Source organism: Lepidothrix coronata, unplaced genomic scaffold (genome assembly GCF_001604755.1).
Source record: "Lepidothrix coronata isolate B3197 unplaced genomic scaffold, Lepidothrix_coronata-1.0 Scaffold46, whole genome shotgun sequence".
In the NCBI taxonomy this organism is placed as follows: Eukaryota; Metazoa; Chordata; class Aves; order Passeriformes; family Pipridae; genus Lepidothrix; species Lepidothrix coronata.
The window spans coordinates 2,525,669-2,552,764 of NW_016690226.1; the positions used below are offsets into that span (position 1 = coordinate 2,525,669).

General features: G+C 40.1%; 1 protein-coding gene across 2 annotated transcripts in view; it reads right to left on the reverse strand.

Annotated features, from left to right (window-relative positions):
* GSK3B (glycogen synthase kinase 3 beta) overlaps positions 1-27,096 on the reverse strand; it is a 154,883-nt gene that overhangs the window by 16,656 nt on the left and 111,131 nt on the right. The window contains exons 7-10 of one of the 2 annotated variants that reach the window (XM_017814728.1): positions 26,357-26,454; positions 14,881-14,976; positions 4,464-4,502; positions 1,911-2,097 (exon numbers count right to left, since the gene is read on the reverse strand). In XM_017814728.1, the coding sequence (XP_017670217.1) occupies positions 1,911-2,097; positions 4,464-4,502; positions 14,881-14,976; positions 26,357-26,454 (420 nt within the window). The remainder of the gene's footprint in view (positions 1-1,910; positions 2,098-4,463; positions 4,503-14,880; positions 14,977-26,356; positions 26,455-27,096) is intronic. The other variant, XM_017814730.1, reaches the window with a different exon arrangement.

Sequence of the window (27,096 nt, forward strand, 5' to 3'; positions counted from 1 at the left end):
GAATTTCTGCTCTGGATCAGCCAATTTGATGGGACCCTGCATGGTAAAGACTAGAGAACAAGGACTGCACAACAGTCACAGGAGAAGCAAAAGCTTCTTGTGTATCTTGAGTTCACAGTTAGGACTGCTGCCTCATGAGACTCACTGCTGTGCATTTATTAATTACAGAGTTCTTGAAATCACTGCGCTAAGCAATGTATTTATGTATTTTAAAACAACCCTGGTTATTTTTTTGAGTTTGGCTGGTCACCTGCAACACAGCTTATTTGGAAATGCATTAATGACCAGTCTGTGTCCTGCCTTTCCTTTATAGATGGTACAACTGGTACCTGTTGATGACTTGCTTTTTTTATCTTAAGGAAATTGCTCCATAGGAACTATCTTCACTGTGCAAGAGGAGAGCTCATCAGCTCCTTAGGATGGGAATAGGAGCATTGAATTTGCTTGAGCATTAGGGTAGCTTACCTGGCAGCTTCTACACTGCCTGAGGGGAATCAGGGAGACATTCCCAATACATACACCTGTTTTTCCCTAAGGATTTTTAAATAGACTCACTGTAGAGCTTTCCAACCCTTTTTAGAAACCTTGTTTTCATGTACTAGATACGCCCGGTCTTAATGTCATTACAAAACAATCAGAATCAAAACAATTTCAGAAAGCACAGGGGTGAAGCTGTATTAAGACAGTGGGATCAAAATTACTTCAGCTGCTGAAGACAGCCTTAGAAGGGGGGGGGGAAAGTAATTTGGGAATACATGGAAGGACCTGTAGCATAACTACTAAATTTCTAACAACATACACAGAAATCAGCACAGAGGACAGGGACCTGGAAGCACAAGCTATTTACCTGAACAGTTTAATGTGTTTATGCTTTGGAAATGTTTTAGTATTTTCAATATATTTACCTTCTGCAAGGCGGACACTTAAAACAAGCTAAAAGCATATTTCTAGGCAACTTAACATATTCTTTGTACAGATATAAAGCTCAATTTTAATTTTTTTTTAAATAAAAGGGCTCCACATGTTGAAGGAGAGGGCTCTGTTTCACATTTTGGCAGAGGAGCAAAGAGTTTGAAAAATTATATTGATCTTAACTGAGCCAAAAGGTGTTTCAGACTTTCAACAGAAAATGCACACAGAACTATTCTTGCCCACAGGGTGAGAATTGGCAGCTAATCACTTTAAAAAAAAAAAAAAACAACAGGAAAAGTGCTCCAAAATTAATTACTAGCATATTTTTATGCCATACTTCTCACATTCTCTGTCTTGGCAGGAGAAACTATTCTGGGGGGATATCAGTTTTACATTTCTGACTTCTGTGGAAAAAAATACATGAATGGTTTTAAAATTTAATATCAGCCTGGCTTCAAATAAAAAAGTTAGTTGTCCATCATTTTTACATTTTCTAAATGACTGGGTCAATCAAATGCCAGATGAACTGTACAGCACATAAAAGCTGGACACTAAAGCCTCTGTATTTATCTTGCATAACCTCCCTGCCAAACCTAATATGAATTACTACTTTGTTATGGTGTTTCAGGTATGAAGAAGCAGGATCATCTCCAAATGATAATCTAACCTCCATGGTCCACTGACTGTGATATTTCACACACAGCCATCAGCTAGGTTGCAGACAGTGAACTGCAAATGTAAGCGTTCTTCATGTAATCCAATAATAACATCCCTCGGTAATTCAACACAAAATTTGAACTGAAGGCATCAGGCATCTGTCCTGTAACTTCAAGTCCCTTTCCTCTCTTTTTGATATGGACAGCCGGTTATGCAACTGCTTAATAACATTAGTCCTGCTCAGAGATTTTTACTTTTAAGGGAGTAACATCTGCATTACAACAAACATTCATCCCAGTACTTCTTCCTAAAGAAGCGATCCTTCAACGCTCTCAGGCTACCTTGAGTGGTGAAATTGAAGAGTGCAGGTTTATCTCGCCCATTTGGTAACTTGACATTTGGGTCCCGTAGTTCATCGAAGAAAGAGTGTGCACAGGCCTCCAGGGGAGTCAGGCGGGCAGTGGGGGTGTACTCCAACAGACGGCTACATAGCGCGATCGCTTCTGGTGGAGTGCGGGGCCGGAAGACCTAAAAGAACAACAAGAAAACAAGCAAGGAGAAAGGGGTTGTCTGGGTATACTTCTTTGTCGACCAGAAGCAAGTCAGCGCAATTAAACCTCTCACTGCCCAGCAAGCTGGAAAAAACTTGCATTTTGTGCTAATCAAAGTCCTGCAGTAAGTATGGGAAAATCCAGTTCCTGGGGTTGAGAAAGGGTTAATTGCAACGTCTTGCACTAGAGTGAAGGTGCAATGCCAGCAAGAGACTTCATGAGAGCGCACTCAGAAAAACAACTTTGAGAATGAAGGGGAAACTCATACAAAAATCATGATGAACACACACAGGTGCTACCAGCCATGCATATGGGGTGGAGTGAAGGTGGGGAGGAGGGTTGAAATGAGCAGGATTCACTGAATATAAAAATATAATAAAGCCCCGCTACAGTTCTGGGTTGTTTTTTTTCTGGCTAGTGCATGAAGTCTTACTAACACAGACTTTTGCAGGCAGGCAGGTCAGATTGTTGCTATGGAGGCTGCTGTTCAACTTTGGAGAACAACAAGGAAAACACGGGTGGGGTTGCAGGAAATGTCTAGCTCCAATTTGCAAGTTACTCCTTCTGCGACCTTATTCTGGCAAGTCTCTCTTGTAAGTTTATTGGGATAATTCCTGCACATTTGGTATTTGTAAGGACAGCTGAAAATTGCATCAAGAAAACCAACTATTTTACTCTAACAGATTTTTACCTTGAGTGATTACAAAAAGGAGTTCTTCACTGCAGCTTTGTTTTAAACCTCTAAGGATGGTTCTACCCACTGCCAATCACACTCCCATCCTCTTTTCTCATGACATCATAAGCAAAATAGGAGGTAATAATGTACGTGACCTGGATGGCCTCCTCAAGCATTTGCCTCTTGCTATGTTGCAGGTGATATGCAGTTTGGGGAAAGGGAGTAGGGTGGGCACGAGTGTTAAGTTCTGATGCGAGCATTTTTGGTGAAAACTGAGCTAATCCAAAATGCCTTTGCACCAGTGCAGGTGAACTCAAGCCACACAGCACCAAGGAGCCAAAAAAAAAAAAAAAAAAAAGGCATGACATGGTAGTTAATCACAGATGAGGAACTTGCACAGGCACTCCTTTGGTAGGTTTTAAACCAGACATATATGCTCTTTTGCATGAGAATCAAACACAAATGTCAAGTTCTGCAGGGACTGAAATTTTATTCCCTTGGTGCCCGTCTGGGTCAGGAGCATTAACGTTTGCTGCAGTGTGTGCTGTACTAACTTGTATGGCAAGGAATCCTGACTCAGGGAGTCAAGGAGCCAGGTATAAGAAGAGCTGACTTTATTCCTACTATGAGGTTATTGCAAAACAAACTGAAAATGTTTTTGCACAAGGCCTATAATGACAAAAAGGAAGGCTTTAGCTTAACGCTGCTGGCAGAGAACCTCTACTGACCACTGTGCCATCTATGTAGGGTCATGTGAAGGGGCAGCAGAAGCTGCTTTGTGCCTGCTGCCTGCAGAGCTCGGATTTCTGGCCACAGCACACAGTGGATACAATTATCACTCCCAAGACACAGCCTGACCTGAACAAAATCTAAGACTGTCTCCAATTAAAAAAAACACCAGCCAACCTTGTGGCTTTCCCTCCCTTCCACCCCCCACCCCACAGTGAGTAGCACAAATGAGTATGTCTTGAGGTAAACCCACAGAAGTGAAGTTGTTTTATATTTAAAATGAGGTAAAACTACTGAGGTGTCCCTCATGCACCTTAGCAGTGATACTTTAACAGGACTGATTTACCACAGCTTGAAACTTAAGTACTTCACTCTTAGCTGTGTTTTTTCCCCTCAGAACAGCTCACATGACAGCCACTATAGATTTTAAAAAGAAAACCATTTTTTTCCTTAGGTAAAGACCACAAGCCAAGCCCTTATGTTGAGCAAATTAGTAGGCAGACAGTCACAAATCTGATATCTGTAAAAGGAGTACTTGCTTGTCCACTCTTAAACTCCTCATTTTCAAGTCCGTGAAACCCTACCATGGGTTTACCCTGGTATGAACTGCTCAGCCTGCCTTTATATCTGGAATTAAGTCACTTGGGATAGACAGTTCCTGAATTCTGCCCTAACTGCTTCAATCCAGGAAGGGGGGCGGGAGTGGGGGGGAACGAGAAGGCCTCACAGGGCTTTCCCTGCAACAAGTGGTGAGTACCACATGAAGCAAGTTACAGGTCTGTGCCCATCTCATCTCTACCACCTTGTGTTACAACATTCGCCTGGCTGCTACCTCACAGATGCGGTCTGAACTCAAATATTCCACTTCTAGCATTCCTCTTTTTTTTTTTTTTTACAAGGCTAGGCCTAGTAATTTGAAAAAATGTTTAAGTACATACCCGTACTCCTGAGGTGAAATGTCCTGTTCCTGACGAGTCCTAAAGATGATAATGCAGTGAAATAATCCAAACAGGGGGAGTCAATCCAAAAGAGAATAGTCCAGCAAGGAAAAATATAGCCAATATTATAAGAAATCCATGGTGTGGGGGACATAGTAAATGTTTATACAATTAGAAACTTTAAACATCAGTCTCCATAGCAGCAAGTCCAACTTCACCACAGTGTATGCCAAAAAAATTGATTGTGCAATGGTGAGGCATAGTATAGAAACATTTCTATATGAAATTTATGTTCCAATGCCAGTGCATTTACTAAAAAAATAAAAAAAATTGAAATCAAAACTCTAACTTGAACTAAAAGGGTAATTGAAATTCCCAAAGAATTTTCAGTCCTTGGTCCTGGATATAAACGTCCACAGAACCGTGTGGCCAGATTAGTTTGTCTCCAAAGGTTCATCCCACTTGTAAATCTGTCTCAGACACACAATGTAAACTTTTGGATGGTTTTGGTTTTTTTTTTTCAAAAAACCCAAACCCCTAGCAATTTATAATTTGTGTTGAAGACAAAGTAAAAATCAAAGATCTGTACTTTAAATTTGGATACTTTTAATTTGTGTGTGCTATGAGTACCTCAGGCCGCCGCGGATTATTCTCCATTTTGGATTGACTTCCCCCGCCACTGGATTTTGTTTGCTGGCGTTATCTCTTTAGGATTCTTCAGGAACTGGACGTACCACCTCAGGAGTGCGGGTATGGACTGAATTTCTTTCTATTGCGGGTTTATTCCCCCTCATACCCGTCGCACCCATTACTTAAGAAATTTTTTTTCCCCTCAATTTGTCCCTCCCACCTCCCTTTTGAATAATGCCCTAAGAAATAAAAGCCAAACCCTCTGCAGTCTTTTAGCTCTTCCCATTCAACACAGTTCCACCGGGAAAGCTGCCCAATTCACCCACCGAGAACTACGCGAGCAGCTGCCACCCACGGCAACGGATACGCCGGCACTTCCATGCCACGGGGCATCGATGCCAAGGCAATGCTGGGCTGATGCTCCGTGGTGGAAGGGGTGGGAGGACAGATAGACAGTGGGATTTGTGAGCCATGAAGCCCTCGCACGTACGTCTCAGCAGGAGTTTAAAGTCTCTGTAGTTCTCAGTGAGGGAATCAATTTAGTAAATAATCCGCGGATTATTTTTAGTCTGCGGACTAAAATTTAGTGCACGGACTAAAATCCGGCCCATCGGAGCAAAGTCTGTCTCGGTCTAAAATACATCTGGGTGAAAGCAAAAGAAAATAAAATTTAAAAAAAGAAAGAAAAAGGAGAAAGGAAAATAAAAAAAAGGAAAAAGCTAAGTGCACAAAGTGTTTGGGCGGACTAACATTTAGTATGCAGACTAAATACGGCCGGGCAAAAGGCACAGCAAGGCCACAAACAAACAAACAAAAAAAAAACCCAACAAAAACAAATCAAAAATAAAACACTGACAGGAACTTTTAAAGCAATCAGATACTACCCCACCGGCGCAACAATTCATTTTTCTAAAATGAAACAAGACCTTGTGTAAGGCTATTTGTCCACAGGAGGGACCGAAGGCTCAAGTTTTCATTTTAAAAAATGAACCTGTTTTGGAGATAAACAAATGCAAAAAAAAAGGCTTTACATACAATATTCTTGAAGGAAAATTTGCACTTGAATAACTCAAAACCTCTTGTTTCTGCAAAGCAAATGAATTTCAGGCTGAGACCCAGGTTGCTGGTTTTTGTTTGTTTGGGATTTTTTTTGGATGAGCTACAAAAAATCTCTTGAATGATCATGTCAAAGGGAAATGCTGACTCATCCAAAGCCACAGCTTTTGGTGCTTTTGTTGGTTTTCCCTCCCCCAATAAATCTATACCTCACCAAAAAGCTGAGGGACCAGTGCAAGTTCTTTCTTTGTTCAGGCATGCTGGTGATGCTCAAACACAGACAGACCATAACAGCTAGTCAGCAGACATACTCCTCTCTCCTTTTCAAGCTGCACTGCTATCAGTGCAATTTTTTTTAAGTTACTCCCCCTTTATTTTTCTGGAACTAATACCACCTTCAACATTTCAAAAACGATTGCCAGGCTTAAATGCCCCTGGTGCACTATGTGGCTCTCATCCCCTAGTGTAGTGACTTGAATTTAAATGAAGTCTTTGTGCACCAGCAGAGTGGTCACATTTTACCTTACTAATCTGAAATAGTTCCTACCAGTGTAGCAGAGTTCATGCCCCTTCTGAATTTTATTTTTTTGCACACATGGAGAGACAAAAGAAAAAGGATGGAAAGCACAGAATTCTCCTATTTCACTTCACTCACATCAGCATTCAGCTCTCAAATAAAACCACATGGGGCAAGAGCTAAGTATTGTTTTACCAGAATAGTTGCTCTGACTTTCAGTTCATTGACATTCTTCAAACAAACTTTCCATGCACAACACGGAGCACGTCTTGGTCTAATTAAGCCCCAAAGCCAAAGCTTCACAATGTGACACCAAGGTGCTCTTCCAGCCAGTGTATATTAAAAGGCATGATTTCATGCCATCAACCACTGTGCGTTTTGCATGCAGATTGTGAATACTGCCCGCGTGCTGCGCTCCCTGAGAGAGCAGAGGCTTATGAAAATGACATCTGTTGCTAACACATCAAGTTGGTGACACCATGGTTAAAAATTTCCTCACCAGCTTCAGACTCATGTGCTTTGCCAAGAACCACCCACGCCACCAATTCAAGGCTGACAGTCTGTGCACATCTCCTTTCGGTTTGTAAGCACATTTTTTATGGCACATGAACATTAGGTAAGAGAGAAAGCTCCTCCCTTCAACCAAAAGCTTGCACTGTTTACAAGCAAAGTCACCAGATGTAGAACACAACCCTCAAATCAACTTTTTAAAAATGCAATCACACAATACTATTACTATGACCTTAGGATAGGAAGCGGTATTTTGATCAAGTTTAACACAATACGGCTTATGATAAACGTGACACATTCACAAATACAAAAGGAGAGGGAAGAGACACAGAAGATAGCAATTTATGCACTGGGCTCTACCTGACACAAAAAACCCCAAAGGTGCATCAGAAGTTCTGCCCTTGGGACTGGTCTTGTTCCAAAGGCCTGAGAATTTCAGATTGGGATTTCTGAAATATGACATTTGGCTATTTTGACGTGCATAAAACCTACATGATAAAAATGAAGGTTAAAAAAAGTTCACAAAAGAGGTACTGGTGTCGGGAGTGATTTAAAAATATATATAAGCCCCCCAACTTCCATCTCTGATTAAATCCCCCTATGTTTTTCTCTAAAAAGCAGCTGGGAAACAGTAAATGCCTTATTAATCAAGAGTCCCAGTCAGATGGCACTTAGACGGGGGAAAATGAAATAAAGAGAGAAGGGTTAAGTGGCTTACAAATGAGCCAACACAGAACTGGGAACGGGACCAGGAACCTGTCTCCAAAGCTACTTCTTGTTGAGACCACACACTTGTTACTGGGCTCCTTCCATTGAGGACCTGGTAGAGACAAAATGAGCTAGCATTTATTACCCAGTGCATGTGCTCTTCTTCTATTGAGCTCTAAAGGAAAACAACAAAGCTAAGCAGAACAAACAGCTCCCCTTCTTCTGAGACAGAACCCCCAAAAATTTATTTCTGAAAGTGCTCTCAGCCTCACTGGGACAGCCACTATGAACAGCTTAGACAGATGTGCTGCAATGTGATGGCTAAACAGATGGTACATTGTGAAAGACATGTTAAACTTCACATTTGATTTCTGAGTTGCACTGATGGAAATCAATTCTTAATGTTAAATTAGTGCTTGCTCACTTACTGTTAAGCGATACTTTCTTTACTGCACACAAATTGGGCAGAGGCAGGGTAATTTACCACCCAGCAAACCTGGCTTCTTTTCTTATGCTTTAGATGGAGATAAGAGATTTACACTGTCAAAAATCATTGCTACTACAAAAGGAGCTGGCAAACATGAAAATGCCAGAAAAACTTGGGTTTTTTTCTTTTAAGTTAGTTTCCTGCAGAGCTGTTTCCACTCTTTGCTTGGAAAGTCATTACACACCAAGTGAAAAACAGAACTGCATTCTTTAGAAAGAGGTCAGGGCATGGTTTCACAACAGGCACAAATCACCTCCAGTTTGTGCTGGAAAGGACAGTTCTGCCCTTTTGGCCATGCACATCTGCCCTTGTCTGAACACTTGCAGTCTGGGCTGAATGGTCAGTCAGGTAATGCAAATCGTGAACATTTGTGTTATTCAAGAGGTTTTTGCTACTATGCAAACTGTAATATGTATCAGGAATATGCAGGTGGGAGGTGGAGAACTGACCCTGCTCCATGATGAACTCAATGCCAATGATGAAACTGCAACCGAAGAGACACCTCATATCCACTGTACCTTTGTATCTCTACAAAAGATCAGACCCCAATCTCAGAAAGAAGAGTTTGCATTTTCAGCTTGAATTCAAATGCAAGTCCACTGACAAGATTTCCGACAAAAGTGCTTTTGCTTTCTTTTGTCATCAGTCATAATTAGAAGTGACAAAACGAGCTGTCTGTTTATCCATTTTACTGTTTGGTATTCTTCCTTGAATCTGCAGTATGAGCAGTCACTTTGGAAGCATTACAAGCAAAACAATCTGCTTAAGAACTAGACAAGAACAAGGAGAGCAGGAGTAGGACAGGATGAAGACATGAAACTGATTCTGGAGAGTGGAAAAACACGTTCATGAGAGACCAGCCTCTACATCCCAATCCTAGAGTGTGGGGAAGATGACAGGACTGTCTGATACAAGCACAGAAATATTCAATATTCAAAGTAAAGTGATTAGTGTGCTAATACACACACAAAGAATACACACATACACGAGGATACAGAGACTAAAATAACTGGCAAGTATTTTATAGTATTAGCAGAAATTATTTCATAACACAGGTAGAAATACAGATCCTAAAGTCAATATCCAAAGCTACTCTATAATATAGCCAATCATGATTCTGCACAACTTCAGCTGCAGCCAGAAGTGGCCAATTGTTTTGGCAAAGTGCTAGAAGGGATGAGCTACAATCTCTAGTTTCATCTTAGACACTGTTTTCCTCTGCTAACTTGAAGACAGACAGAAAAGCACTCTGAACAGTTAAAGTAATGAAAAACAAACAAAAAAAAAGGAAGTGCTTACAAAGCTGGGAGGAACCCTGCCCTAGTGTCCCACAACTTCATGGTGAAGGCAAAGTGCTGCAGAGAAAAGACCTCATGTATTCATCCACAAGAGTGCACAGCAGAAGGGCACAGATGCTCAAAACCAATCTAGACATGACAGTTTTTCTCCCTCTCTCTTCCACTGCCAGATAAATGACTCTTGTCTTTTTCCATCTCAGTGCTGACTTGAAAATTATTAGTCCAACACCTATTCAGCTACCATAGATTTGGGGATGGCAAATCAAGCCATTCTCTTTAGTACACTCAAATTTATCTCATCAGAAGTGTATTTCAAAAATGCCTGCATGTTTGAACCATCTTGCAAGTATTTTCAGAAGATCAGAAACAAAGGCCACCAAACCACAGCACACTGAAGAAACTCACTGTCTATTTTTAAGAGCTGCCTGCAGTGGAAACTGCTTCCATGTCTATATAATGGAGACAAGGCAGAGGTTAAGATTCGAGTAAAGGAAACTCTCTTTGCTGTTACAACCTGTTGTACTGTTCTGCCATCATGAACCACGGGCATGCTTACAGCATATATATATATGTGTATATATATATATGTATATATATGTATATATATATATATATATATATGTATATGTATGTACATATTTCATTATACTGCCCTTATACCGGGAAACATGTGGCAGTATCCTTGGGTGGGGGGGAAAAAATACAAACAAGTAATTTCCCCCATGCAGAAGGGGCTTTAACTAAGTACTTATATTACATTTACTACGATCTTAGTCAAATGAGATCCTTTACTAGCTGGATGCAAGGGGAAAGGCAGGCTATCACAGACGAACATTTTACGTATTTCTGGAAATAATCACAGCACATTCTTTGTTTGTCATCACCCCAAGGATCTGAGATCTGAAAGTAGCTTCTGAGTAATGCTAGAATAAAGGCCAGCTGTAATGGGGCCATGGTAAGCAACGTCCATCTACCACAAGCTCATGAAGCCTGCATTCAGACCTTTTGTCAGCTGTCCCTCTGTCTCTGTCCCCTCCAAAAGGGCTGGAAGCTTCAGAGAAAGCTCACTGCCAAAGCTGAACTTCAACAGCCCTGTGATTTATAATCTTGCACTTGATCCCAGATTTTCTCCTTGGCCTTCCTGTCACACAGTTATACGCTATAGGTGAAGCTTAGTCGGAAGAAGAGAAACAAGTATAAAGATTAGTAGCACAGATCAGACTGCACTTCCAAGAACAGAGAAGGCTCAAGGAGTTTAGGTGGCTGAAAGACACAAGTAAAAGTCTGACTAGTAAAAATGACAGCGACAAAATCTCCAGAAAGGATAGTAACTTTTATTTGATGAGTTGGTAACACTGGAAAAACTGGGCAGGTTTTCTGACCCAAGATATACTTGAAGACATGACTGTGTGTCTAAAAGCCTATCTATTTTTTTCTGACTGTTATCAGTCAGTCAAAAGCTATTCACACCCCTAAATTGCTTCTCTTATAACATGATGCTACTTACTTCACAGAGTAAGGCAGACAAGCCATAGGATGCACCTCTATTAATACAAAATGTGAAGTTAAAACAAAGGGAGGTTTGGGTGAAAAGAACAGCTGCATTACTAAATTCAACACACTGGTATTCTGAAGAGGACCCCCTGGCCAAAGAACTAAAATGTCGTGGATTCCTCCTTTTAAGACTGAGGTTGTAGGGTCGGGGTGCCAGAGGAGAAAAACAGAGAAGTCCTGTTTCGGAAGAATGGTTTGAAAGATTCCTGGAAAGTTTGGATTCTCTTTTCTTTGGCTAGCCAGGGACATGCTGAACTCCCATTGTCATCTGCCTCATGCACATAAACTGGTATAAAACCACACAGGTGCTTGGGCAACAAAGAACCATATTGGAGACTAGAGAGAGGTCTCTGTATGTTTTATACCAAGAGATTACAGCTCTTAAGTTACAAAAGTACTTCAATCTCAAATGGTCAACAGACTGAAAACCAGTCTGCAAATAGTCTGCACTGTACACTCATTGCTGTAGCACAGAAAAATATTTTTTAGAGTTCTTTTGACTTCTTTCATAATCTATGAAGAAATGGTTAAAGATTAAACCTTGTTAATTTGAGATCTCTTTCTTCACACTACTACATCTCACTGCCTATCAATACTGTATTAGGATGACACCAATCCACTTCTACTAAAAAGTCTAAGATGGATCTATGAAGGGAGACTTCAAATTTCCACAAAGCTTGTGCTCAAAATTCCAATTTCAGCCTGAAACTTACTGAATCTGCGAAACAATATTCTTTCATGGACTTGTCTGTATCCAGTCTTTCTCTGGCTCTTTGAAAAACCCAGAATTTATTTCATTGCACTATAGCACCAGCCACCATTCTTCTTCACCTAGCACGTAACAGCAAATGCAGCAGATTACACCACCACAGCAATACTGAGTAGGAAAGTAACATACTTATGCCTGCCAGAAATACCTAAAAGAACAGACCAGAACCAGATACATCCAACCGAAGTCAGCACCACAGAATTTCAGATGCAACTTATAGATACTACAGCTTCCAAAGAAAATTCTTAATTGCCTTCTACACGCACTTTTGCAGACCAAGAAAGTTCCCTGAAAACAAGAGCAAACCAAAGACCTTACTTTTGTATAGATTACCAGCCTGGAAGCAAGCAGTTACAGACTGCATACCGGGCATCTCCACCGCATAAAATTAACTCCTAGGACCTACAAACTCCTCGACTTTGACAAACACACATTATATTAAACACCACAAAACAACAAGGAGAATGCTCTTGTGTCCAAGAGCTTATACCTGGGAGTTACTATATTCTCAGTAATTCTCTCTCAAACACGCGGAAAACTAGCTGCCTGGAAGATTTTCCACACAAAAAACATCTTTAACTTCTGTCTGCTGAATCCTCTGGTCATAACTACTCCACAAAAATAACGACCTTCTATCTAGTGTAATCTTCAATAATTCTTTAGTTTAGATGGCAAGGATTTGTGCCTTTGAAGTGGCAACCTAAAGTTCAAGTCCTGTTGTAAACTACCTGTAGGACTATAGTTACATACACAGTTGTAACAAAAAAAACCCCAAAACCAAACAACGAGTAACAATATTTGCACTTTCACTTCTTTAGTCCTTCCTTTTCTTTCAAAGTCAGAGCTCTAAAGAAGTTTTTCCTCACACACCTTTCAATTCTAAGATACAGAAGCTCCAAGAGGACTGCATATGCTCACTAACATGTCATCAGATGTTATCCCAATTCAACTGGGTAAGAAACACCAATTCTACATATTACTGCTAAAATCTTTCACATCTCAGCATGCTCAAAATGTCGAAAGGGAAGGATCTTGAGAAGTAATACATTGAGAAGATAAGCATCATTACCAACACCATGCTGGATAATCCATTTTGTTAATTTAGCATTTGCATAATAAGTACAGATCTCATAAATGAAGTATCATGTAACCCAATTGTAATTAACTGGTTTAAATCCTATTCTACACCCAGCTGACATCAGGAAGAGCTGTGTGCAGAATGACTTGAGAATGAGAAGCTACGCTGCAAGCACAACTCTTCAAAACTAATTGTGCGCTAATGGAGAATGCAGATTTGATCTTCTGGCAAGCTCCTCTCAATTCTTTGTAATTGACTTAATTTCACTTGTGATCCTTTACAACAACCCAAAAGCATTCTTTATAAATAGAACGAAGCCTCAGTCTTTTCTTGAAGCTTCCATTTGCCAAAAGATCTCTGCTGTGGTCTAACAGACCATCAGGTGCACACAGATGATTCTTAAGACTATTCAGGCATAAGATGAGTTGCACAGATCAGATGCTTAACTCTGTTCTACAGTACATCTCTGCACTTCTACTCCACTGCATATTAATTTAACCCCCTCTAATCCAAACATCTTTAATGCAGGAATTCAGATGCAACTCTAATATTCAGTGCTACAAGGTTTTTGGACTTATTTTTGTGATTTTTATCATGATGCAATTCAAAACTGAAGAGATTGCTCCCAGAGACTTCTGTCTTAATTTTTTTCCCTTTTTAACATAAAGCCTTGCTGGATCTACTGAGCTCCCATGCTATTATGCGTCACTTAACCAACACACACAAAATAAGTCTGATATGGAAATGCAAACAAGGAATTAGTGGGGAAAAGGAGAATTCACGTGGTACATGACTCATTGGAGAATCTGTCGCAAAAATACTGACATGTAGTACCTGCCCTAACATGTACCTATCATGTACATGGTCTTCCATCAACTAGCTTTAATTAGTTTATTCAGAGTTTCTATCACAACAGAGCATTTGGTCCAAAAGAATCTGACCTGACCATGTGTTCAGCTAAGAATGCAATCCTTCCATGCACAGATATTACTTTCTTAGCAGAAGGAAACCTGAGTGTTGAGATATGATGAAAATACCCTATGACTATATCAGACAAGCAGGAAAAATAAAACATTAACTACCCAGGCTTCAATTGTTTAAGACACAATATTTAATTTATTCCACACCCAAGAGGCTAACTAAATGATTGTTACTCTGTCCCAAGTCAAATATTCATCATTCCTTGATATGTGGAAGACTTATTAATTGTGTAGCAATATATTTGTTTCCATGCTAGCAGCTTCCTTTTTGATCGTGGAGGTTATAATATTGTCTGCATGTACTGCACTGGTGTCTCCCTGTGTAATCTAGGTAATGAGAAACCTTAAGAAGTAACTCCAAGAAAAAACACCCCCCTCAACAGCAAACCTACAGGAGTACAAATAGAATATTATCTATGAGTGAAGCAGTTAAAACAGTGATGTCAACCCTCTTCACATATGTAAAAGTATTACAAAAGTGTCATATGTACCACTGGAACATTTTCTCATTTCTGTGTGACTTCAGTGCACATCAATTTATACCATGACAGGATGTAGATATATTGCAATCTGCTATAAACACACAGACACCATTATTAAAACAAAAAATAACCCACGTATAGGCAACCTCAAAAGCCCCAGACCAATATACATTACAGTGCACTCCTTCAATACCTTCTTCTCCCCAGCTACATCTAAAGTTTGCAGGTCCCCAGCTTATTCAAAGGCACCAAGTTTAGACTGAAAACCACCAAATCACTGACCAAACTGAACTCCTTGAATTTTTACTTTGAGCCCATGTCTTTATTATTCAGATCATATAGACTCACCTTAGTCCATGGATGTGCCTTAATCTGAGGAAATTTGAATTCAGTATAGTTTGGATTCATTTCTCTAATTTGCTCCCTTGTAGGCGTTCCCAGAACCTAGACAGGAGAGAGAAAAGAAGGTAAATTGTTAAGATACGCTTCATATTCATACAGTAATGAAGACTGAAGCATAACCTATCAGACATTAAGAAAATTGAAGTCAAGCTGTGTAACTAGTAAGTTAATATAGGCTTGAGAGCAAAACAACAAAACTTTTGCTCCCAGGAGAGGGAGGTCCCCTCTCTGGGCAATCTGCTCCAGTCTTTGACCACCCTTCACAGTAAAAAAATGTGTTCTACTCTGTGCCTCTGCTACTTGCCCAGTCAGCGGCCAACACTGAGAAGATCCTGGCTGTTTCTTCTTCCCTCCCACCACAAGGCATTTATAGACATTGATGAGACCCCCTTGAGTCCTCTCTGCTTCAGGCTGAACAGTGCCAGCTCTTGCAATCTCTCCTCATCTGACAGATGCGCCAGTTCCTTCATCATCTTAGTGGCCCTTGCTCCAACTTCAGGAGTCACTTGCTGGCAATTCAGTTCATGCTCCAAGTCCAGTGTCGAAAAATTAATTATCTTCTACACTTTTCACGAAATTCAAGCATCTTTCTCAAACTTACTGATATTTCAATAAGGAAGAGAGTTCACTCTAGATTGTTATAAAACAGTACCACCAAACACATTCAAGGGTTGCAGTTCACTGCACATGGCTGATTAAGGATCAGACCAGTAGCACAGATTGATTTTACAAGCCATGAACAAACTTATAAGATCAGCCAGTTACTGCTGAGCCAAGCCAGACAGGTTCTCCCCCTTACCCTACAAACAAAACTGTGTGGGTTTGGGTGGTGTTTCCCTACCTCAGTATTTCCACATGGAAGACAGACTCAGTTTAAATCTAACCTGGAAGCATCTAAAAGGCATACCACCCCAGTTTTACTTTCACCAAGTTGTATTTCTCGTTCCCAGAATCTGCACAATGTTATTTATAGATGCAAATTAGTAGTTGTATGAGAAATAACACAACTGCACATCTCTTTGTAGGGGTGGATATATTTTGAAAGGATTTCAGAAATCCCTTGAGGGAATAGGCCAGACAATATGGCATCAATGCTTTCTGTTCAGTTACCACTAAGTGTGAGAGAGCCATTGTCTTCTAGCTATATAAAAAAACTGCTAAGTATGTTCAAGAAATCCTGTTCTTTTCTGCTTGCACTCAGTTGCTGGGCATCTTTTTGCTCTGCAGAGAGAAGAGGAGATGGCAGAAGGCAGGAGTTGCTCCTCTGTGTTGAGCTCATGCTCACCTTCCTATAGGAAACCTGTAGCCACGCTAATCTGGCCCCATGATAAATCTCCTGCCATACAGATTAGCATAATGTTATCACCTCATCTCATCAGACTGCACTGTCACCACCGGGCAACAAATGATCCATAATATGACGTCAGGCACTCTGCCTTACTGGTTGATGGAGAAATATCTGGTTACAAAATCAGATATCTGTGTACATTTTCATACTGTTAGAAGAGTGGAAATTACAAAAATGCACTCTAAAAAGTCAGGTAAAGGGTAAAAGAGCAAAGTAATTGCTGTTGGAGTAATTTGTGCAACAGAGAAACTATCATCAGGTATTATGAATGAAACTTGATATCTCTGCTATTTAAAATATGAGTTGCGTGACACAAACTAAAATCCTACCCACAAAGTAACCTTTCAAATAAAGAGTAGCAGCAGAAGAAATAAACCCCTTCAACTTGTTCAGACAGTTGCTTCTTGGATAACAAATTTGACCAACAAGTTGTACAAAACAAATGATCACGTTTTGTACACCCTGGCATTTGTGGGGATTTAAAACCCTAAGAGCCAAGGGCTCCTCTCAGAGTTGACACAGAAGGTTTTTCTGGGTATATCTGAAAACACTGGTTTTGTTCAGGTGGTAAAAAAAGAGGGTGTTTGCAGGATTCCATACATTTTGCTCAACTTTCAAAGGAAAAAAAAGCTGACAGGAAAACTTGCCCTTTCTCTGCTCAGTTTCTGTCTGGCACCCACCAGATCATCAGCCACACAGCTCCTGCCAAGATGGTGCTGCTCTCAAAGCTTTGATGACCATCACTCTCAAAGCGTTCCAATTCTAAAAGATGAGGGGATTTCACACCCCCAAATATTATTTTCATCCTGATTCAGGATAAAAGTAATTTACAAAACCTTGGAAGTTTTTTTGATTACTTAAATTAACTTCCTGAAAACTGACGGGCAACTTGCTCTCGCACCATTTCTAGAAGCTGTTTTCATGCCTCCCTCATATAAACAGGACTTTTTAAAAAGCATATTTACCTTCTTTACCCCTTTCCTCCTCAAAAAATTCCTTTAACAGCTTTTCTGAGAAGAAGCAAAGAGTAGATTTATTTTTAATATACCCAAAATTCATCAAACTGGCTCAGTTGCCAAGGCTGCTCAGAACAGGAACCCACACAGTGCAAGTATATTTAAAGAATGTCTTTTAGCATCAGAGAGAATCCAGATTAGATAGGCAAGGGCAATTTCACGGTAGAAGCCACAGACGATGTCTATTCACACATTTCACTAGAAACACAGCTGTGAATCCAGATGACGTGAGGGAGCAACAGGCATCCAAGAAAAGCACTTAAGGTCTCATAAATGATTAGAAAAGAAGGTACTGAAGAGGGATCATGGTGGCTGCAAGAAGAAATCATCTGACCTTTCAGCTACACAGCAACCTTTGACACATGAAATAACTGTACGAAAGGAAAAGTGACTTATACTAGTTACTCAGTGTATTTACTTTGTTCTCTCTGGATTGAAAAAACTAGATTGAGCTTCCAATTTGTACTGAAAGTAGATTAAAGGAAAAAAAAAAAGAACCACAAAACAACACACCCTGAAACTCATCCTAAAACCAAAAGGGAAGTAGATTGGAAGAAGTTTTAATGACTGTGTCAAATTCAAATTACAATCCAGAAGAGTGGGATGAATAAAGTGATAAACTGTAAAATTGTACCAGTACTTGACATATCTTGAAGAGGTCCTGTAGTGGATCTCTCCTCACTCCTCAACACACCAACACTGTTTGCTACATTATTTTGAAATTGTACCTCACTGATTCACACTGAGTTTTCAGTACATTAGGAATACCTTCAAGTAACCTTGGTAACAGCAATCATTTAAGCTGTTGCAAAAATTGGTCAAACCTCTTCTTTTAAAAAAGTCATATACGTGACTGCTCTTTCTGTTTGAAATGGAAAGAAGCATGAATTACTTCACACATTTTTGGCAGAATTACTCCATGAAACAGCTGTTCTTGCTATACCAATTCTGAAAATACTGTGGAACAGATGTACTTGGAGAGAATTTTCACAGAATGGTTGAGGTTGGAAGGGTCCTCAGGAGGTCACCCAGTCCAAACCCCCTGCACAATCGGCATTGTCAAGAGTCGACTGCCCAAGACCATGTCCAGATGGGCTCTGAGTATCTCCAGGGATGGAAACTCTACAGCCTCTCTGGGCAACATGTTCCAGTGTTTACCACCCTGACAGCAGAAACTGGTTTTGTTCAGATTGAATTTCATGTGTTTTAATTTGTGCCCATTCTTCTTGTCCTGTCATGGGATGCCAAAGAAAAGAGGCTGGCTCCCTCTTCTTTGCACCTTCCCTTCACATATTCTGTACACTGGTAAGATCCCCACTGATCTTGCAAAAGTCAGAGAGCTCTTGAGAAATACAGGGTCCAATACCGAATTATTCAGGTCATTGCAGATTAGCACATGCTATTCTACTTCTTGGGGAGTCTTATGAAAAGTGGTACTGTCAAGGAAAAAGCTGGATTTTTTTTTTTAATTTGGCACTTAAAAAAAAAAAAGAAAGAAAACCAAAGTAAGTACTGTAATAATAAAAATGTAGTTGCCTGATGGAATCAACTGTAACTGGAATGAAGACTAAACTTTCAAATGAATCAAGTGGAGTCTACATGAGACTACAAGGCATCTTTCTGCAAGTGAAGGTAACAGGTCAACTAGTCCTGCTCTTCATTTGCGATTGGTCATCATCATCTCTTAAATAAAAAAAAAGAAACATTATCTACTAAGATTAACTAAAGAATACACTTTCTGAGAAGACAGACACTGCTCTGATTCTCCTGGAACAAAAATAGAACACAACAGGTTTCACAGTATTTTCTGTCAAGTTTTTCCCTTGACATTAATCTGTAATAGATGAAGCTCCCCAAAGAATTTTTAATCCAAGAACAGGGTTCATGGAGGTAGAGTAATGGTATGTATCCTCCTGCAATTAAAGAAAAGCTACAGCTCACAATAATGTCTTCCTTACCAAACAAGAAGGGGGAGATTTATGAACCTGGAATAAGCCCTGTGTTCCATTACAAATAGCATAAAGATATTAATTTTATGTTCTTGCAATCAAATTTTCATAGGAGAAAAAGATGGATGATATTCAGCTCCAAAAGACACCTTAGTTACGCCCCAATACCAAGACAGCTGCTGTCCACACCTGGCTTCACTATGCAAAACTGTGCTGAGTCATTTATGACCAAACCCACACTGTTGCAACACCAGAGGAAAAGGAAACTGCCAAGGGTTTCAACAAATCCCAGTGGAATAAAAAGCCCTTTACGACAACCATTATTACTGCTGAACCTTTGCCAAAATGTAGAAATCAGTTAGAAGCGTAAGGACACCAAGGGTTCAGAAGCTCCAGCTGGTAATGACTGAACTAGAGAGAGAAGAAGGTGGTTATATTTAAATCAGAAAGCTCTACAAAGCTATGGTTGCAGTGCTGTAGTGATCTTCCCTGGGAGAATGGTGCAAGTTTATAAGGAAACGTGTTCCTAAAAGTCTGATGTTTATGGCTTACCAGATGGGATAATTAATACTTCTGCAAGCATGACTGCACCTCTTCAGAAAGTTGTGAGAGGTGTGCCAAATAGTTTTTAAAAAAATACATGGTGTAGGCATCTCCAGCAGTAAACATGGGTCAGCTTGAAATAATACTTCAAGAGGTTTGTAGTAGAAAGCAAAATAAACTTACCCACTTTATCTACACTTCCTTTCAAAAACAGACCCTTGTCAAACAATGAAAGCCAACTAAATATAGAGATTTCTTCTATTCACAAGCACAAGAGGAGCTATACATCAGGAATAGGAAGATACCCATTGTCACCGCTGACATCAATATAATTGCTCATCAACTTTTTTTTACACTGCCTGCCTGCAAGCACTGGAAGTGATGAATTACATGAGGCACAGAAACAGCCAAGTTGTGATGTGGGGGGACATCAGGGGAAAAAAAAAGTCAGGAGACTTCCCTAGGGCTGAGGACAGAACACCCATGTGAAAGCCCATGTCAGATGCAGGTAGGTCATCAGCACAGGACCACATCCAATAAAATGAAACACACTCTCCTACAGCTTATTCTCCCGGAAGAGATGGCTCCTCTCTCCCCATTAACTACTATGACTGGATTTATTTTATTTCAGAAACTGAGCCCAAAATAGTACCTTGACATTTGAGCATGAGCCATATATTATAATTGCAGTCTATACTTAGCATTAGGCTCAGTAAAACTGTCAAGAGCCCAAAAAGTTACACATGAATAGGATTCCTGATACTACTGAGCTTGTTTTTTCATACATTTTTTTCCCCTTGCTCCCCCTTACCCACAGAACTATGGGAAGAAGATTTTATTATTCCTCCTAAATTACCATGAAATGCCAGTTTTGGTGCAAGAAATAATCACACAGTGCAGTAGGAGACAAAAAACTCAAACTGAACACCACCCCCACCCCCATCCCCCATTCCTTTCCTGCAGTTTTCACAAGTTAGTTGATTCATCTCATATACTCTAAATAGCAGCATATGGAAAAATATTTCCGGTAAAGAAAACGCAAGGCAGATTGGCAGGTGCTGCCCTCCCCATGTCCAGGGCTGCTCAGACAATTACTGCTGCTTCATTCTTCTGAAAAAGATGGTTTTTTTGAGGAGTAGGAGGAAGGTACTAAACAGAAACCTTCAGGAGATAATTATCTTAGAAACAAAACAATTATACTTCTGAGAGTCACTTTTTGCAGGGGGAATAAAGAGCAACCACTGTCTGCAGGAACTCTGCTTCAAGATGTTTTAGTCTGGGGGCATATCCCAGACAGTTTTACCTTGATGGTTCTGGAAAGCTGCTAGAGCTCAGTGGGCCAAGAACATCCCCAGAATGCCAAGTGTTCACAGGGAGCACGGCAGTCCTACAGACACCACTGCTTCACTGCAGGCTGTGTGCACAAGATTGGAGATTTATGAAGGAGTCTGTCCTGACTGCAACTCAAAAAAAAAAAAACAAACCCAAACTCACTCCTGAGGTCTAAGAGCTCCTTCTTTCAAGCTGCATTCAGCAGGATCTGACTTGCACAGTGGATTTTAAGTAAGGAAGTAGCAACTGCAACCCTCCCGGGCTGCTGGAAGAATCCATCAGGTACAGGACTGTATGACTGCTCTGAGGCGGTAGTGTTTACTTGTACATAATTTCCTTATGTGGTCACTGATGAAATCCACACTGTCACTGTGCCTGCTTCAGAAAACAAGCACATTTCTGAAGGAGATGTCACTTGAAAGCCAGTAGGAGCATGAATTTTAATGAGTATATTGGGTTACCCACTTGAGATATCCCAGCGATGTGACAACCTAACATTTGGAACATTTAGCAAGAGCTAAAAACAGGGAGGAAAAGTCACCATTCAAGATGAAAATTTGGAAAAAGCACTGTAAATGATTTCTCTCCTGTAATAGCATAAGTATTCAACAAGAATGTACTCTGGTTAAATTATTTCTTCAGATGAAGCTCCAAGACAGTATTTCCCCATATCAAATATCATTTTGTCAGGGTAAGTGGTTATAGATCTCTCTTTCCCAGCCAGATTGAGAACATCTGGAAAGACCATATTTGAAGAAATAGGAACAAGACAAAGAAGCTTAAAAGAAGGGGACTGTCTTTTGATTCACACGGATGTGATGCTGTGGTTCTAGAGGGGCACAGTTTTTCAGAGCAGTTTGCAAATATGCAGTAAGTCTGGAGAAACTCCAGGTGCAACTGGATAGAGAAGATCTTGCAAGACTGCTTGAAATTAAACTACATGAAGGCTGCTGAAAGTGAATCAAAATCTCCAAGAGCCAAAAATGCTTGTGATGCAGCAAGGGACTGAAGATGTTGGGCAAACGGCTGCAGGAAGGACAATCTGTGCCAACTGACGTATAACAGAAATTCTATTTTCATGAACACAGCTACCAAGGGGATATCATCAAGAACTGCATAAGAAAGGAGGATAAGTTTAATGTGATGGCATTTTGAAGTCATCATTACCCAGTCTAATGCAAAAAACTTCATAGCCAGGTGTAACATCCACTTGCTGGGTTGCAAAATGAACTCTGAAAAATCAAAGCTGAGTAAGCAACTGAAGAGACAACTGAAAAATTTATCTTGGCTCAAAAAAATGGACAAGTGTGACTGTGACTCAGTCATCTGGAATTGATAAGAACCAGCAGTAAAGTTTCTAAGTGACCTCTCTTGCAGTGGAATTGAGTAAATTTAAGGGATAAAAGTAAGATGCATTTCCAAATGTGGGGATAAATATTTTCTTCCCATAGCCCTTTTTGGGAGTTCAAAATACTCCATTTTCCTGGCCCATAAGTTTCAGACATACAGTTCCAACAAAGCTACCTGGAGAGCATGACTCCAAGACAGTCAAAGAGCAGCTCACAGGTCCCAGCCGGCAACCTTCTGTCAAGTTCACTGCTGTTCTACAAGTGCTCGCTTCTCCTACAGCCAGCTAGCTACAAATCTGTTACAATGAAAGCTTTAAATACCAGTATTCTGTGGCAGCAAAGGGAACAGGTGGACATCATCTACCATATTTTTTTAACTAATCCTACTCTAAAGGAAATCTTATACAACGTTACATTTGACATGCTGCACCAAGATTTGACACTTCTGGTAATTTTTATGCTGCAGGATTGCATATGTCTTCAGCTGTATTGAGGCTGTGAAACCCAAACTCACTCACATGGGTTGCTTCTCTTATGCCAACCTTTCAAATATAAGTCGAATTTAAGCATCATTCTGGAAGTGCAGAGGAGCACAATGTTTCATGTCTTCTTTGCAGATTTCGAAACCAAATCTGCTCAACTTGGTTATTGGTCATTTTTAAGGGATACACAGTAGATGGGATGGATCCCTGCCAACAGCTGGCAAAATGGAAAATTGAGGAACTCACTTTCTACTTTTTCCTAATTTTCAAACAGTGAGGAAAAATTACTTGAAATTTGATGATTCTCTCTCTCCCTACTCCCACTATGAGAAATACTTGTCAGTGAGTACAGCATTACAAGGGAAGCACCTCATTACCCAATTCATGCACTTTCCAAGACAGTTTCTCAGAGCTGTTGATTTCAAATGCAATATTCTCAATTATAACTCTCTCTGTATTCTCACCTTCACCTTCTGTTAGGGCTTTTCTGAAAAGTTCATAAAAGCTTCACAACAGAAGATGTGGTAGACAAGGGCCCTGAAAAACAGCCCACTTCTGCAGTTTGCACTCAGCTTCTCTTCTAGTGTTGCCTTCAGAATATATGCTGCTTCAGCAACAAATACACTGGCAGAAAAACATTCATGGCACCCACCCATTCAGGCTCACATTTTACAAGATACTTCTTTAAAAGTTCAGCAAACATCCTTCTTTGTGATTACTGCAAGATCTACAGCATTTGTTCTCTCAGACTTCTCTAAAACATACTGTCTCAGCACTAGAACTTTTTTATTGAAGAGACCAAGTTTCCTGTAAAATGGAATTATCCCTACATTTGTTTCCCTTAATGTGTAGTGGGGCTACATAGGTACCAGAGGATGAGAAACCCCCACCACAACACAGGTATGAATGATCATTAAGTATCCCCCTTTATATGTTTAAGGAAATGACTCAGAATTTTGTTTCTGCAGGGGTGAAAATCATAATCTCAACTTATAATTTACTGAAGTATCCTTTACAGTGGATACTTTCTGAGAAATAACATTAGTTTGACAGTATTGTCACTACTGTGAGTTAGTCAAGAGAAGTTACCACCACAGATGGTACATAGGCTACCATCAATTTTATTGAAGTACTCCTCTGCTTCAATACAACTGGTGTAAACAAAGAATCACCACAATTGGAACACATACATGCTATGAAATTACTAGTTCACAGATGTTTCCTTCAATACTGCAGAACTGCTGATCTTAACAGCTTCTAGTAAACTTTCAACCAAACCACAAATCTCTGCTTGACAAGCAGGTCAATAATAAGAGAACATCTTTCTCCTGATTATTTTACTTCTACATTGTGAATATCAAAGCAATGGCAGGGCAGAGCACTATGGTTTTGCTAGAAAGGTCTCTCTACTCTCAGATTTCTGATTGAGCCATGGATAGCCACTGTGATATAAACAGTTGTAGCTACAAAAATTCAGATGGAGGTTGGCCTCTTCTCCCAGGCAACTAGTGACCAAACAAGAGGACAGTCTTAAGCTGTGCTGGGAAGGTTTAGTTTGGACATTAGAGGGAATTCCTTCACAGAAAGGGTGATTGCTTGGAATGGGTTGCTCAGGGAGGTGGTGGAGTCACCGTCCCTGGAAGTGTTTAAGGAAAGACTGGAGGTGGCACTCAGTGCCATGGTCTAGTTTACATGGTGGTGCTTGGTCACAGGTTGGACTTGATGATCGCAGAGGTCTTTTCCAACCTAATTGATTCTACGACTAGATGTAGTTTCTCAGGATTGCAGAATCAAGAAACAAACCGGGACTTTTCAAAAATTCCAAAGGCAAACACTACACATTATCACATGAAATCCTGAGGAACTCTGGTTATCTAAAGAGTTCAGAGGGACCACTTCACATCTCACAAAAGCAGAGCAGCAAAAGCAGCACACAGTTCCAAGACACTTCTCAAAAGGAAAAAACACTGTCACTTGTGCCATTCTCAGCCCCACCTCTGAGAGCAGATCTAGTTTTCCACTAGTGTTTCCTGTGTAAACTGACCCAACTTGGATAAATTGAGTTTGAAATACACCGGGCAGAAAGGTAATAAGAAGAAATAGAGAAAGTTGTAGCAGAAGTAGGTGCAAAACATGGAGCCCCCAGAGGAAAGTTGTTGACTGGAGGATTTCCAGCAGGAGACACAGAAACCCACCATAACAGAAGCCACGTTTGCGAGGTCAAAAGCTGGAAGAGATGTGGTGAGAGCCTAGAAAGGTCACAGCACATCCCACTGAGCCTCCCCAGCCCACATCCTCCACGCAGGAGAGTGACCATTCAGTGCTGGTTCATATCACACACACTGTTAGGACACGGACAGAGACACCACAGCTCTTCTAGCTAATAACACAGACACAAGTAGCAAGTTCTACTCTTTTGCCCATACATTTTGGTTTTGAGGAGCTTTTCACATGCATGCCACACACATACAGTATACATCAAGTTAGTTAGTTAAGTGGCAAAATGAAAGAGGAAGTTCTTTTAATACAGTCCCCTTGTGGTGATGAAATCAATAAAGCTGATCAGTATGTGCACACATCCTCTGTAACAATGCCATCTCGTTATACGCATACCATAGATTCAGAGGAAAAATATACTGTTTTCTCTGGAAATCTTGTTTCTTTCACTGCAGAAGCTGAAGCAGAAAGAGTGCTGGGAAGTCAGATAACCATCCTTTAGTCCATGAACTATTCTTACATGCCTCCAATTTGAGAACCACAGAACATTCACAGCTTTCCAAATGAAATAAATCAAGATGTGCTTGGACATAAGTGATATATAAATGCTATGTATTCTAAAACATTAGGTCTTTTACTTTCAAGACCAAGACTCTTTGGGTGGAAGGTACCTTTGCCCTACATGTCCTGAATTCCCTATCTGCAAAAACAAGTGCCCTTTCTCACCTTTCATCTCAGAGAGTTAGAAGGAAGAAGAGAAGGCAACTACACATGTGAAGAATCTGGCACGAGGAATTTAATAACACTGTTTTCAAAGCCAAGTACTACCTGCATGCAAGAAAGGCAAAAGAGCCAGATTCTTAAAGAATGAAAATCATACGTTAATAAATATTGGCTCAGTATGTAAGCACTTTTTCCAAGCACACTGAAAGTGCAATCCTTTATCAGGGAAAAAAACCCTATATAATTAAAAGATGACATACGACTATGCATGACTGCAAGAAGAACAAATAAAGATCATCAGGTTCTCAAAAAAGCATGAGAAGTATTTTCAAACACCGCTTACATGCAAAACCCTGTACAATGGTGACAGAACATATGTGTGTTCACAGGTTTATAACAGTGCATGTTTTCATGCTGATTCCCAAGGAATAATGCAGTCAAAACAACTCTTAAAATTCCATACCTTGATTATTTCCACCAACTGATCCACACCACTGTCACCTGGAAAGATCGGTTGTCCTAGTAACAGTTCAGCCAATACACAGCCTGCTGACCACACATCTAAAAACAGGAAAAGTGGAACACAGGGAAAGGTATCAGTAAAAGATACGTATGAGGCCATTTATATAAACCCCAGCAATTTTAGGCTACTTACTTTATTCTTTGCCATGTGTGATAGTATATGTATCAGAGCTAAAAACAAAAAACATTCCTATCCAAAATGTTAGTCTAGAAAACACAGATACCTAGAATAAAGCAATGATGGGCAAACAGTCTTAGAAGTCAAACTGCGAGACAATGAGAACTGGAAAATAACAGTAAATGCCATAACATATTGATATTAAAACTTACACATGTAGGGAAAAGATCAGAGAATGCTTGCCATCTGTAAATTAAGAATTTCCCCAAACTCTATGTTGTTTTTAAATGAGACTGATCACGAACTATGCATAGGTATCATCTGCCACAACGGTTGATGTTTTTACAGTTTTCAAGTATTGAATAGACTCAAGTTTTCACACATATATTCAAAGCGTATATACAGTAGCAGATGAACCAGCACTGCAAGTATTACCGGTATCCTGCAGAACATGATGACTAAGGGATCTGTGAGACAGCATCTATAACTCTGTCACCTCAAGATCCAATCTTTATCCCAACTCCATTTGCAAACTTGGATAGACAACAGAACTGCAAGTCATA